General features: G+C 38.5%; 1 protein-coding gene across 2 annotated transcripts; it reads right to left on the bottom strand.

Moving 5' to 3' along the window:
- Positions 1-1748: 1748 nt before the first annotated feature.
- LOC130256125 (beta-1,3-galactosyltransferase 2-like) lies at positions 1749-7066 on the bottom strand. 2 transcript variants are annotated; one of them, XM_056497467.1, is made up of 4 exons: positions 6967-7066; positions 5604-5705; positions 5024-5108; positions 1749-4405 (listed from the first exon to the last, which is right to left on the bottom strand). In XM_056497467.1, the coding sequence occupies exon 4, from the start codon at positions 4162-4164 to the stop codon at positions 3076-3078; it is 1089 nt and encodes a 362-aa protein (XP_056353442.1). In that variant the 5' UTR covers positions 4165-4405; positions 5024-5108; positions 5604-5705; positions 6967-7066; the 3' UTR covers positions 1749-3075. The 2 variants fall into 2 exon arrangements, with proteins under 2 accessions (XP_056353442.1, XP_056353443.1); XM_056497468.1 differs by lacking the exon at positions 6967-7066 and adding an exon at positions 6680-6739.
- Between the last annotated feature and the right edge of the window lie 6692 nt (positions 7067-13758).

Below are 13758 nucleotides of genomic sequence, written 5' to 3'. Positions count from 1 at the left end.
CACCTTGAAACAGATGTACAATGAACAAATGTCTAAAGAGCAGCACTTCGAAATGTCAGCCACCGTTCCTTGTGCTTGGTAAAGAATATGCACTGGAGGGATACAGGAAAAGAGTTAATAATTCACATTAAGTTATGAGAGATGACCCAGACTGCTTCTCTTCATTTTCTGAATGGAAAATCTTAATGTTGTTATATACTTAATTATTGCCCCTGCTGCCAATACAAGGATGTCAGTAATGATAATTCAGCACAAGTATAAACTCCCAAGAAGCTTAAAAAGGAAAATATTTCTACTTCATTAAGTTAAAAACAAGCATTTGAAATTCTTGTGAACTAAATTTTCTACAAAATCTAGACTTTAAACTGGTATGATTTGGAACTGGCCCATGCCAACCAGGAGAGAGACTGGGAGGCAAAGTATGGAAATGAAAGGGTGAGTACTACTTCATGTGCATGAGATATCTCACACAAATTGGGGCATCCTGAATGGGGCTCTGCACAGGGCTCTGGTACCTTTAAAGCACACAGGTACAACATTAATGGTTTGACTAATTACTAGCACCCACACTACCAATTACTGATCAAAGGAAAACTTCTCAAGATCACTCCCTATTTCTTTTATCCTTTCACCGGTATGGGCTGGCTGATGAGCTGGTTAATTTTCCTGGCAAGTCTATAGCTTTTAATAGTTTTAGCTTTGGTATTCCTCCTAGGAGTTATAAACTTTCACTGCTTCCATAACTGTAGAGTGATGTGGCAGACTGCACAGACTCCAAACAAAAGGAAGGAATTGGTATCATTATAGCCTTTTATTTGTACAGCTGGCAAATCTCTGTTAATGCAACCAATTGTGCTGCTTGTGCACTCAGCTGCAGGCTGTGGTGAAGCCTCTGTTACCTTATCCTAAGCAATCATGGAATCATTATGGTTGGAAAATACCTCCAAGATCATTTAGTCCAACTTTCACCAAGCACCTCCATGCCAACTAAACCACAGCACTGAGTGCCACATGCCATGTCCTATTATTTCTTGGGACACCTCCAGCAATGGTGACTGCATGACTTCCCTGGACAGCCTGTTCAAATGCTTCACAGCTCTTTCCATGAAGAAATTCTACCTGATGGCCAACCTGAGCCTCCCCTGGTGCAGCTTGAGGCCATTTCCTCTCATCCTATCTCAGGTTTCCTGGGAGAGGTCAATCACCTTTCAGTAACCTCCTTTCAGGCAGGTGTAGTGCATAATAAGGTCTCCCCTGAGCATCCTTCCCTCCAGGCTCATCAGACCTGTGCTCCAGGCCCTTCACCAGCTCAGTTGTTCTCTGAACTCACTGCAGCATCTCAAAGTCTTCCTTGGACTGGGGGCTCTGAACTGGACACAGGATTTGAGGTAAGACCTCAGCAGTGCTGGGTACAGAGGGACAATCCCTGGTCCTGCTGGCCACACTATCCCTGATAAAACCAGGATGCCCTTGGCCTTCTTGGCCACCTGGGCACACACTGGCTCTTGGTCAGCTGCTGTCAGCCAGGTCCTTTTCTGCTGGGACCCCATCTTCAGGAATTACTGAATAACCTGGAGAACTTTATTGCCATCCTGGTAATAGGACAACATGTGAGGGGGGAGTTTGTTGGTTTTGCTCACCTTTGTGGGTTGTTGCTACACAACCACGAATGGCATGGTGTTCTCCACCCAGATAAAGGGTGTTCCCTTTATTGTTATGTTTCTTCTTATTTTTTGTTCCCAGATTTCAGAGTTGAGCTCACTATGTTATTTCATACACTATGTTGTCAGCTATACAATATATCATGGCTAATACCAAGTAATCAACATGTTATGTCCAAAAAGACACATTTTTTAAGCACAACATTCTGTAAAACTTTTAAAATTTTAGAAAGCATTGTGAGACCCAACTGAGGGAGTGTTGTCCTTGTTAGCTGTATCTTTCCCAAGGTAAATGCAAAAAAGGTCTTGGAAGTCCAAATGAATAGGTACCCATTTGAGATAGAAAAAGTGTCCTGTGTAGGTATTGGATGAGTAATAATATTCCTCAATCAAAAAGTGTAAGACCAAATTCCTGTAAGGGAGAAATGCATTGCATTCAGTGGCTGCAGCACAGGTTCCCACTGTCTGTCAGTCCTGGGTGGAATGGAGCTGCACAGGGCACAGAAAAATGCACTCCAGGATTCAGGGGTTTCTTTATTAAAGACCATAATGTACATTTATGAAATGTCATCAGGGATGCATATAATGTATACTCACTTTCTCACTTCATGTCCAGCTGAAGTGTTTGGTGTTCATGTGATTGACATTTTGATTCCCATGATAGGGATTTGGACTGAAACTTTCATCTTCTGAGGTTAGTAAGCATCATCTTGTTTTTTATTTTGCTATTTTGTACAAACCTGAATGCCTTAAAATGTAATTTAATGTATCACTAACAGGACAGTCTATCAGCACTTATTTTTCCTCATTTTATTACATCTCTATAATAACAAATAAGTGGCATATTGGGTGTCAGGTGTTCTTTGTATATGTGACCCCAGAGAGTAGTAGCCACTGTGGGCACTAACTGAGATCTGGGAAACGCTAATGTTAGTTTTTCTGCAGAAGCAGTTTCTGCCCACATTTCTGGCACTAATTCCCCAGCACAGGATATCACATATGCTTTCTCCTTCAGTCACACTGGAATGCCACATGGTACATAGGCAAATGATAAAATTAACACATTAACTTATTAGTTTTTAATGAATAAGTTTTATTGCCTCGTCTTTGATTTCTCTTCAGTAGGGTTGATATAATCTCTTGCTGTTTTTAAAATGCTTTAAAAATTAATTGATGCTTCATCCAAAATTAAATAAGGTACCAATCAGTATTCACTCAACAGAGAAAGGCTTCTTTATGAAGGAAAAAATCTTTGACTTCAACCTAATACAAAACCTAGGCACCTGATTCAGGATGTCCTTGGACCTTGAAAGTTATCAATACACAGATGTTCTGTTCCCACTAAGAAAACATCTGCTGCTTTGCCCACTGTGAAAGAAAGTTCCTAGCATGCTCCAGGATGGATCTTTCTGTTCTAACACGTGTGTTTCTTCTCTTGCAGTGTTTCCCAATACTGTATGTGCTCGTGTGGCTGAATGTGATGAGATGTAATTATTTTATTGTACGTACAAGGAGAAAATGGGACCTTGTGTAGGTTAAACAGTGAATAAGGAACTGATACTATTTCTACTCCCTTTGCATTAAGACAAAACCCTACATAAACATCTTCCAAATGTATGTATTTAATTGTTAAAGAGGCATTGACAATTTTTGCAGCCAGGTCTCCAGAAAAGACGTAGCCAGTTCCTGAACAGAAAGTGTGGTATCTGTTACCTGGGAATTCTTCTTCTGATATGTACCATTTGCTGGCTTTATTCCGAATAGGGCTGTGGCCTTTCATTAAATGGCCTGTGAAATAATTCTGTGTGGAAGGTGGGAGAGGCCTGAGGAGCTTTTCAACCAGGTGCACGGTGTTGACAAAGACGTCACTGTCCGTCTTCATGGCGAACCTCGTGCCGCTGCAGTAGGAGGCCACCCACCTCATGCCCATCAGAGTTTTCAGGGTTAAGTTGTTGTAAGTGTCCAGGAAGTCCTGCTGGATGATGTCGTGGTACTGCTCGCTCTCTCTCAGCAGCACATCCTGGCTTGCCCCCTGGGGGCTGACGCCCAGCATGAAGAGCCGCACGATGTGGGCGCCCGGCGCCGCGGCCTCGCCGCCCCAGCTGCTCCGGATGGCGGCTCTGTGCTGCAGCTCGGCCGCTGTCGTCGAGATCAGCAGCACCAGGAAGGGTCTTCTATCCTTACACTTCTCTTCTTCATTAATAAGGAATGGAAATGACTCTGCTGGAGTGGCTGTGGCTTCGCTCACGGATTTCTCATTTTTGGGTGGTGGTTGTTCTCCATTTTCTTTCCCTGAGACTTGTTTGAAATTTGTCATTATTTTTTTGAGTAAACCCTTTTCACTTCCCATGTGATGATCATCCCGTTTAAGTAGATCAGCAAGGTAAGGAGAAGTATAAAAATAGGAAATCAAATATATTGCTGTAAAAGAGATGGTAAGAACCAGAAAAAGACTTTTCTTGGTGCATTCCATAGAAGAGAAGAATCCACTGCAGTAGCTCATGTTGGCAGCCACGAGAGGATGCTCAAGAAGCACAGATCTTTTGTCAGGAGAGCAGCAAATTTGTAATTGTTTTCCTTTGTCACATAGGAAGATAAAAGCTGCCTTCAGGCTTCCAATTCTTCAGGATTCCTTTCATTTTGTTATTGTTAAAAGAATGCTGATATTTCATTTTAGAATAAATTGCATAAATTTTTTATCAAAGACAATTTAAAAAAAATATTACATTTTCAGGCTTTTCTTCCTAGGAGAAATACAGTAGGATAGAAACAGTAAGAAAAATAAAACTAAATAAATGCACTATTAAAAGTAATAATTTCATCATAACAGAAATTATTCAGATCTATATTTAAATATTAAAATATATGTATAATATAAAGACAGCTTAACTTCTTGTAGGCTTTACAAAAAGTTATCACATAATTGAATGTTAATGAAATATTATGATTGATTATGGATTCATAGTATTGGAGGCTATTATGATAAATCAAAAATGTGTTGCATGGCTGAAAATAACTGTCTAGGCTCTATAAAACATTAATGCAGACAGACTTTGAGATGAAGTGTCCCCTGCCAGCAACTATCTTAGTAAAGGATGCTTGAAACAACTGTTTTAATCTAGATCCATACATTTCAAATGGCTTCAACTGAAGGATTCCATCCTCCCTGACTGCAGACAGGTAAAGTATAAATACTGAACTTCACATATTGTAATTTTGGATAGTTCTTTGTGATTTCTGTAATAGCCAGTTTCAAATTTTGGCTTCCTTCAATGAAACAATACAAAAATTTATCGAAGCCTTGGAGATGCTCCACAAAGAAATGACAGATTTAGGAGGACTTAAATAATCAGGAATCCTACCTCTGTTCCCATGGAGAATCTGAGGACAAGCTCACAGGTCCTTGACTTTCTATTTCTCTGTCACTTGTAGCAATGAAGAGACAGTCTATAAAAAAATTACTGGATTTAATAATTTTAAATATGCAATAGAAAAACTAGGAAATTAATTTATGCTCGACTATTATTTAATCTGGATAAAATAGATATTGTATAATCTAAATGCAAATATGTGGTGGAAAACCCTTGGCCAGCATACAAACACTCACCCACATGCTTACTCCACTTCCCCTCTCCTCAGGAGCACAAGGAGAGAAAATAGGATGAAAAAGTTCATGGGCCAAGGTAAAGGGCAGGAAGATCACTTACTGGATACCATCTAGGGCAGGACAAAGCTGGCCAAGATGAATTTTAAATACACTTGGATAGTGAGAAACACAAAAATAAAACCTGATAGCAGCTCCCCATCTTTTCCTGGGCTCAACTCAACTTCTTTTGCTGCCCCTTCAGCAGCAGAAGGGGGTTGGGGATTAAGGTCCCTCCCTATTCCTGCTCCTGTTCAAACAAATCTGCTCCAGTGAGAGCTCTCCAAGGGCCACAGTACCTCAGGGAATGTCCAGCTGCTGCAGGTTGACAGAAAATGGGCAAAAGGATATTCTGTGGTAAGCTGGTCAGTAGTTTAATGCAGCTCCCATGTACCACACAGCTATAAAACATCAAAAGAAAAGAACGTGGTCACTATGACATCAGAAGTCAAGAGGCATTTCTGTTCCAGTAACTGCTTTACTGTTATTGAAAAACAAGAATTTCAGCAGATGAAAATAAAAGAGCAGAAGGTAATTTTCAGTGTTCTAAGTGTAGTTCTGTACTGCAGTTTTCTTGATAAAGCTAAAAATATTTTGTCAAAGTCTTTGACTTCTGTTAGTTTTGACAGTGCAATTCCATTAGATGACATCCTGGTTCCACTGTGGAAAGAATAGAAACTTCTAAGAAGACTTTTCTAAGAGGCAGCTAGAATATTTATTGTTTCAATTTGATTGAGTTATTACAACATTAGTAGAAAATTCATGCTGCTAAAGAGCCAAGAGTATTTATGTCTTCAAAAATAATTATAGTTTATCTTGCTTATGACTTTAAAATGCCAAGAAGCTCCCAAAATGCAATACTCCTTTTCTATTAATTTTTTTTTCACAGAAAAAAGAAAAATACTTTAGAAATAAATACTTACTCACAATAATTACCCATACCATTAAACCAAAACAATTGTAATTATGAAAATTATTTTTCTAGCACCAACTGTGTAGCAAAATGCAGTGTATATTAGGTTGCCTTGGGATACACCAATTATTCAGATGCACACGCATTTAAATACATTCAGATTTTAAAATTGCTTCCTATGTGCTAAACTTCCCCTCCCACCCATTATTTGGCCTTAGTAAAATAACAAAAAGGAAGAAGATGACTGAAAAGGAGTAGAGAAAAGCAGGAAAGGCATTAGAAAAAAAATAAAGTAATATGGTATTGTTTCTCTGCACTCCTGTTTATGTTATCTTTTCCTTATTTATTAGAAAAAGACAGATTTGAGAGCTCATGAGCAAAAATCTACCTCACCGTGTTCTAAATCCACCCTATCCTGTCAGATTTTGAAAGGATATAAAACTAAGAAGACCAACCCCTCACATGGTAGCAATGCTTTGATATTTTCCCAAATTCTTGAATTAATGAGTTTTGAAGTGCAGGTTGAAGGTGCTCCCTCAAAGAGCAAATTTCTAAGTAATCTTTAGAGGAAATGCTAGGTGTGTTTGAGGGCTGCCAGAAAGCACCAGGCAGGGCTGATTTAACCCCAAACTGCCCGTGGCAGATCACAGCACCTCCTCTAGGTAGCCCTGGCTTAGCTGAGGCAGCTTTGAGGCAGATGGGCTGTGTCCATGAAAGGGTGAGCTGGGAAGAGCAGGAGGTGCACCCACCTAGACCAAAGGCAGCGTTTCCTGGAGAGGAGCTCCTCCAGCTCTGCTGCCCTTCCGCGCTCCTGGCTCAGCGCAGACTCACCAGCCTGGGCAAGAGCAGCATGTGCAAAGTCCCAGCCCCACCTCCTGCTCTGAGGGAGCTCCCAGGGATGGCCCTGCAGTCACTGAGATGAACCAGTAACTACCCCACCCCTCTTTTCTGAAACCTCTGTGGAATTTCAGTGCCACAGTAACTGGAGGATGAACTTGGGCATCTCTGACACTCGCTCTCGGTGGCTGAAAAGAGAAGCAGAGATATTGCAGTTCCTGTCTGTACTAGTTTGTTACTGGGTTGCAGGTGAAAAAAAGCTGTCTTACAACCACACAAGGAGCAGAGAAATGCTTGTACCCCTCTTACCTGCACTTACCTGGCTTCCCAGACAACCCAGAAAACCCTTCCTTGGTTTCACGTAGAAACTCACCTGAACATGAATTGCTGAGGATCAGTGCTGGAGAGAAGAGAGTGAGGAAATAAAATTATCTTGATATGGATTGTTGGAAAGACCTACATTCAGTTTCTCAAAATTGAAAATGAGATTTTTTTTTAATGAGTAAAAGAAATGGTCTGTGATCCTAAAGCCACTGTCTGTTACAATAATTACAGCAATTTGAACAGCAAAGGGCTTAATTAACTGTGAAGAGAATCAAACACCTTGCATAAAGCACTGCAGAAGTACATTAATAACAGTTGCACATATTTAAGGAGCATATGGAATTAATTTAAGAAATGTATAAAGTATTTATCTCCTAGTGTGGTGCAAAATCCTTGTATATGTCCTTTTCTGATTTAAATTATGCCTAGACTGAGTTAATATCATCAAAATGCTATATCTACTCAGGAATAGTACTTTTTTTTTTTATTTCCCCTATGGGAATATTAATATTTTTTTTTAAAAAGAAACAGAAATATATGAAAAATTGAAGAAGAATTTTGGATTCTTTTTTTCTTAACATAAGTGCACTTTGGATTTAAAAATAGTCTCCAAATAGAATTGAACAGCTACAGCTATCCTAGAATTTGCTTGTTTCTAGTTTTCTGTTATATATATATATATATATTTTTTTTAAAGTACATACAGAAATATGACTGCCAAATACTTAATCACATATAAACAGCACAACTCCCTCTCTGTTTTTATGGAAATGAAGTGCAATAAAATTTGTCATGGGACAAAAGGGGAGCACCCTGTCTGCAAGGAGCCAAGAATTTCCTGTTAGTCTAACGAACGTGTCCTATCAGAAAATAGCTACTAGTTTAATTTTTTTATCAGCAAAAGGGGGAGTGAAGAAGAGAATATAGTTCTGCATGCAGTCCCTGGTATCTCCCTCTCTTTTCTCATGTCACATTCACCTTCTTCAATGCTCCTCTGGTGGGGTTTTATGAGTCAGTGGCACCAGCTTTTCTCAAGGAGGTGGACAAGGAGAGGAGCTTATGGCAAATTGCCAGTGCCCAGCACTCTCTACCAGAAGGAACATCCTGATATTGATGGCAGTGTCCTTGCTACCCAAGAACCCAGGAGGGTTAATTTCCATCTGTTTTGCAAGACAACACTTTCCTCTTTCTTTCTTGGTTCTCAGGTGCCCTAATTTTATTACACGAGCTGTGTTTTGCACATGCTGTGTTGGCTTTGGGTATTTCCTCCTTTGTTCTTTGACTAAATGACTCAATGATTGTGACTGAAGCCAGCTTTATCCAGCTGCCAAAAGTGCATTCTTGTAGCAGTAAGTAATTAGCTATTGGTCACACTTTTCCTCAGTTATAATCCCATATTACATTTCTCTGTACTTCTATTTCTGGGCCATGAAAAGGTACTCAACATAGAATAGCTGTTTACTGCAGAAATAAGGACAAATAACCAGCAGGTGTTGGGCCACATGGTTGTGGAAAGGCAAAGTAATGAAGTAACAGGAACTAATTCATGACACAGTTTGCTGTTCCAGTTTTAAAGGGCTGGAACAAAGTTCCAGCCCAATCCTGTTAACTGATCTGATCACACAGTATCCCTGTGAACTGTAAGGATATGCTTGGGAGCAAAGTACAGGGAATAACCTAATAATGCTACAGCAATTTGCTGCCTCACATCTGGCTTTGTGTTTGTTCTGGTATCTAATGGTTCATGTGGGAATTTATGAAAGGTGCCAGGCAACCAGTCTCCCTTAGAAAATGCCATTCTAGTGGCACTAGAATGACACTATTCTTTTAGCAGCAAAGATTCTGAGCATCGTGGACCAGTAATTCTGTGGAAAGACATCCTTCACAGTTTCAGGTTCTGTACATATACAGAATATAAGTATTCAGCTGGATAAACAAAGTGTGAGGTTGAGAATGAGAGTTTGTTGAATGGCTGGACAGTCTATACACAACTAAATAGAGACCTAAGCATGGCCTTTAGACCACAAAACAGTATCAGTTTTAGCCATGTCATTTCTGACAAATGTCTGCATGCACCTTTCTAATCTGTATTTAAATAATTTAAGCCCTGTAACCTTCCAAAGCATCTGTTTAATGTAATGCCCCATTACTCTATTTCCTGAATCCAAACAGATATTCCATGCTACTTGAATTCATTAGCTCTTGAAGCACAGTTTTCTCTGTGTTAACTTTTCCCTTGTCCCTACTCAGACTTTACTCAGACATGTTTGCTGAGCTTCCAACCACTCTCATTCTTCCTCCTCAGTTCTCTCCAGTGGATTCTTATCTCCCTGAAAGGACAAAGGGAGCTCTTTATCTCAGGTGAAGCCTCTCCCTGCTGGGGGAGGAGAATGGAGGAGAATAGAAGGATTCCTTTGTGTTTCCTCCAGGCTTTCCCCCTGTTTGTGCACTTGGAACCCTGGTCACTGAGAATTTTAGACTTTCTGTGCTGACAGGCACTCACCCCCAGGAGAACACTGCATTTTTCCTGGGATTGTAGAGAAGGCTTCCAAAACTGAAAGACAGAACTGAAATTATAGGTGTGTAGTTTGAATAGAAGTGTGTAATATCACATGGTGGAAAACTTAAAAAGTTCACATTGTGGACAACAGGTGGTTGGTTATTGGGTTAAAAGTAAAAATAATTTAGGTGTCATTTCTTAATTGGACAGTTTATGTTTAAAAGGCCTCAGAACCAATGTTAACAATTTACAAGATTTACAGCAACTTGTAGGAGAAATCAATTAAATCAGGGCAATTTTAGGAATCACAAATGATGAACTTTACACCACTTTTCAACTTATTTAAAGGAAACTACAACAGTAAATCTCCCAAAACCCTCACACCTGAGGCCATAAAAAAACCCTTGAAAAAATTGCTAAAGGCTTTCAACAAGGACAATCACATTGTTGTGCAATGTCACAGCCATTCCTTCTGGCAGTGTTTTAAAAAAATGCAATTATATAATCTCATATTTCAATAAGACACCTCAAAGAAAAATCCTTTGCTGACAATCAAATGGATTTTCTTATCCTACAAATCTCAAAAAACAATTTTTACATTAGAAATGACACCTCAAATCATAATCAAAGCCAGAGCAAGATTGCTAACAATGACAAACAAAAAAAATTTGAAACAATTTATCTACCATTGAAAAAAAAAATTAATTAAATCAAAATAATTGCAAATTAAATTGCTAAACTATTCAAGTGTCTGTGCAATTCACTTTTCAAGCCACAAGGTGTTGCAAACAAAATTAAGTTTAAAAAAATAACAATGCTGAGTAAAGTGCCATTCGATGCAATAACATTATTCTCTGATGGTTCAGGAAAAATACATAAATCAGTAATAATATGGTAAAACCCAAGAAAAAAACCATAAGAATCAAACATTCAAATAGCAAAAAGTTCTCCACAAATAGTGGAGTCAGCAATAGTAGTCAAAGCATTTCAATTATTTCAGGAACCCCTCAATCTAATTGCAAATTCACCTTATGTAGCCAATGTAGTACAAAAAAATTAGAAAAATCAATCTTAAAAAATATTTATAAGATTATCTGTATCATTATCTTACATGCATGCAAAAAGTTTTATGGCTTAAAAAAACCAGGATATTTTATCTCCTACATCAGAGCACAACCTTCACTTCCAGGATCCTTATCAAAATAAAATGCAAAAGCAAACAAATTAACAATGCACATTGCAAACACCTTGCCAAATACTTTTAAAGCAGGCAAAACTGAGTCATGCATTTTTTCATCAAAATACACAAGCACTTATGCAAGCATTTCATATTTCCAAAGATCAACAGGACCAACCATAAGTGCTTGTCCAGATTGTCATCTCGTGCACCCTCCTGTATCCACTGAACCCGAGAGAGCTGCAGTCTGTAATTATGGAAAACAAATATCAAAAAATACCCTTCTTCAGGAAATCTCAAAACTGTCCATGTATCAATAAACACCTTTTCAAGTGCAGTCTTTGCTTCCTTGCATACAAGGAAATACAGCAAAACATACATTTCAACATTTTCTCCAAGCATTCGCTTCACTGAGTGTGCCTCAAGAAATAAAAACAATGGCCCTGCCTAAAAACAAGAAAATTTAAAACATTTGTAATAAATTGGAATGTGTGTCACACCTTTGGCATCCCTTACTCTCCCACAAGTTAGGCAATCATTAAAAAGATACACCAGACTTTAAAATCCTTTTTAAATAAACAAAAAAGGGGTGAGGCAAAGGCAGTGCCTCAAATGTGCTTGAACAAAGAGCTGTATGTTTTGAATTTTTTAAACAGCTCTTTTACAGAACTGAATCCACCAATCCTCAGACATTTTTCCAACATAAATAAATAATCTGTTTAATTAACTGAGCCTTGCACACTGTTGAAAAAGCTTTTGAAAATTCACATATATGTGTTGATTGTCACCATAGTTATCATGATATTTGTACCTTGTCTACTTTGGTGTATCCAACAGAAGTTTAACAAAATTGTCAAAGCAGCATTCATGATTCAAACAGGAGGGGCTGATGTTGGAACCCTGGTCACTGAGAATTTTAGACTTTCTGTGCTGACAGGCACTGACCCCCAGGAGAACACTGCATTTTTCCTGAGATTGTAGAGAAGACTTCCAAAATTGAATGATAGAACTGAAATTATAGGTGTGTGCTTTGAATAGAAGTGTGTAATATCACATGGTGGAAAACTTAGAGTTTAAAGCAATATATATAAAGCAAGATGGAGGTTTTAGGGCAGAGGTTTGTCCTTCTCCTTCATGGGTCTAGATGCTATTATGTAATTGGATACAAAAGTCCACATTGTGGACAACAGGGGTTGGTTATTGGGTTAAAAGTAAAAATAATTTCGGTGTCATTTCTTAGTTGGACTGTTTGTCCTTAAAAGGTTTTCTAGAGAGAGAGGGAGATAGAGCTCAATTTTTAGCCTGTTAGCTTGAAGTGCTGTAGAACTCATGGTTTGTGAGACTTGTGTAGATAAGAACTAACAAAGTCCAAACAGGAAATATTGTATTGCACATTTAATCCTGACCCTGGCAAAAAGCAAATAACCTGTGATGTTTGAGAGACTTTTTTTTTTTTTTTTTTTTTTTTTTTTTTTTTTTTTTTTTTTTTTTTTTTTGTAGCTATTAGATGTTGATCCACATGATCAGTTGTGTCAGTAGCAGGTAGAGCTCATGACCTGCTCCATTTCCACATGGCTTTGCCAACAAGCTACCTTTATTTCTCATGGTCTTGGGCAAGTTCCATTTTCCGTGCCCATTCACAACTTCATATCTTTAGAGTGAATTATTTCTTTTGTTTTGCATGTCCAAAGACATCAGCACAGTTATGCTGATCCTCTTATTTCTGGCAAAGCAATAAGCATCTTCAGTGAGCTTACACTGCTGTTATGTAGATTTTGGAACTGTTGTACCTTCCATTAGAATAACTTTAACCCTTTCCTGAGCTTGGTTTTAGAAATCTGTGGGTTCACTGTGTCAGCCTGTATCACTGCAGAGCTCTGACCAACCTGTTGAATTATTTCTTATCTGTACACTACATCACTGAAGATATTCAACTCTTTAAGGATATTCAGAAGTGCATCATCTAAAAAATAATGTAATAATTTAATAGTTTAATTGAATTATTTGCATGTAATAATTTAAAGGCAGAAAGAGGTGCTTGTATTCCAAGCTATGAATTCTCTTAGGATTTTTGATAGGAAGGACTTTGTAATGATGCCATCTTGTGATCATGGCCAAAATGATGCTGAATCCAATGTTTCATTTCAGCTGCTTTAGGCTCAGGCAGTGAGTGAGCACACAATGTCAGCACACCAAACTGATGGCATGGGGTACCAGCCTTTGTCCCATTTCTGTGTTTCACCCAAAACTGTTTCCCCATGGTTAGGTTTTCATCACGTGGATCTTCAACAGAAGGTGCCAAACACAACTTCCCATAGTTTATGGGTATTAAAAACCCCACAAGCTCAGGGGTTGCTGCAAATATAGAACTAGCTCTAGAATTTTCTTAGTAAATTATACCTCATACAGAGCCTTCTGTCCAGATTTATTTAGGAATTTAAACATACAATTTTAACAGAAAACATGGGTCTTGGCAAGGATACTAGTGCACTTCACATAGCCAGCTTAAGTGGCTGCATTTTACTATAATTAACTATAATTAACATGTAGATAGGGCAGTGTGAAAAATTCAGCTTAAGATCTGGAATCTGCAAGGAGAGAGATTATATTTTAACACAAAGAAAAGGTAGCTTAGACAGAGTTTGGAAACACAAGATTCAATATTTATTTGCTGCAGCTGTGTCTGGATTCTTAACTAAAATT

This window comes from Oenanthe melanoleuca, chromosome 8 (genome assembly GCF_029582105.1).
Source record: "Oenanthe melanoleuca isolate GR-GAL-2019-014 chromosome 8, OMel1.0, whole genome shotgun sequence".
Taxonomy (NCBI): domain Eukaryota; kingdom Metazoa; phylum Chordata; class Aves; order Passeriformes; family Muscicapidae; genus Oenanthe; species Oenanthe melanoleuca.
This window is presented reverse-complemented; position numbering and strand designations above follow the sequence as displayed.